This window comes from Phalaenopsis equestris, unplaced genomic scaffold (genome assembly GCF_001263595.1).
Source record: "Phalaenopsis equestris unplaced genomic scaffold, ASM126359v1 Scaffold218092, whole genome shotgun sequence".
NCBI classification, from domain to species: domain Eukaryota; kingdom Viridiplantae; phylum Streptophyta; class Magnoliopsida; order Asparagales; family Orchidaceae; genus Phalaenopsis; species Phalaenopsis equestris.
This window is the reverse complement of record NW_018236560.1, coordinates 1,526-2,486: the sequence shown is the minus strand read 5'-3', so window position 1 is coordinate 2,486 and position 961 is coordinate 1,526. Positions and strand designations below refer to the sequence as shown.

Genomic DNA, 961 nt, shown 5'->3' with positions numbered 1-961 from the left:
TGGGGCGGGAGACAACAACAGATATCTCTTTTAGATTATACCCTTGTCTGGCAAGCTAATTGGTTGGCTGGTTGCCCTCTCTAAAGATAAAAGTGTATTGTACTTTTATCTGTGATGAAATTGCTCTAATCTTTTTGGTCCAATAGGTAAGGTGCCAGGGTGTGAGTTCCTCTTCCCTCAATATCTTGATAACAGCAGTAGAATCTACTTCAACCCATAAGTTTTTCCAGCTAGCCATTATGGCAATTTTCAAAGCCCAATAGACAGCCATTAATTCAGTTTCAACAGCATCAGTAGCCTCAATGGGGATGTGGAAGCATAATAGACATTGCCCAAGCTGATTTCTGTAGACACCCCCAACACCTGCACCTGCCTTATTGAAGCTGCCATCAGTATTTACCTTTACTGTTTGGTGATCAGGAGGTTTCCAAAAAAACCTATGAGCATATTTCTTGTCAGGTTGTCCCAAAGAGTAAGACTTGGAGATGTTGGGAAATCTTCTGTATTTAATCATCTTATTAAGATATGAAATGCTATTTCTGACTGTCTTCTCAGTTTTTGGTCTAACTTCTTCAAACTTAACCTTGTTTCTTTCAATCCAAGTGAACCATGCAACAATAAGAGGAATTGGAGCATAGTTCCATTTGTTCCAAGACTGCCAGTAGATGGTGATGTTATCCCAAGTAAAGAGGTTTTTGTCAATGTTCAAATGGGCTAGCAGTTGATGCCATACTGCCTGTACAAAATTGCATTCAAAGAAAAGATGTGGCAATGATTCCTCCTCCTGAATACAGAACCTGCATATAGAAGGTCCTCTCAGCCCCTTTAGTTTAAGGATATCATCAGTAGGGATGAGATTGTTAAAGACCCTCCAACAGAAGAAGGACATGGAGGGGGATAGATAATTACTCCAAATGATTTTGCTCCAGGATAGATGTTCCCATTGGAAGATTTTGGAATA

General features: G+C 39.9%; 1 protein-coding gene across 1 annotated transcript; it reads right to left on the bottom strand.

Moving 5' to 3' along the window:
* Positions 1-55: 55 nt before the first annotated feature.
* Positions 56-889, bottom strand: LOC110037288. Its single transcript, XM_020741893.1, has one exon. The coding sequence runs from the start codon at positions 887-889 to the stop codon at positions 56-58; it is 834 nt and encodes a 277-aa protein (XP_020597552.1).
* Between the last annotated feature and the right edge of the window lie 72 nt (positions 890-961).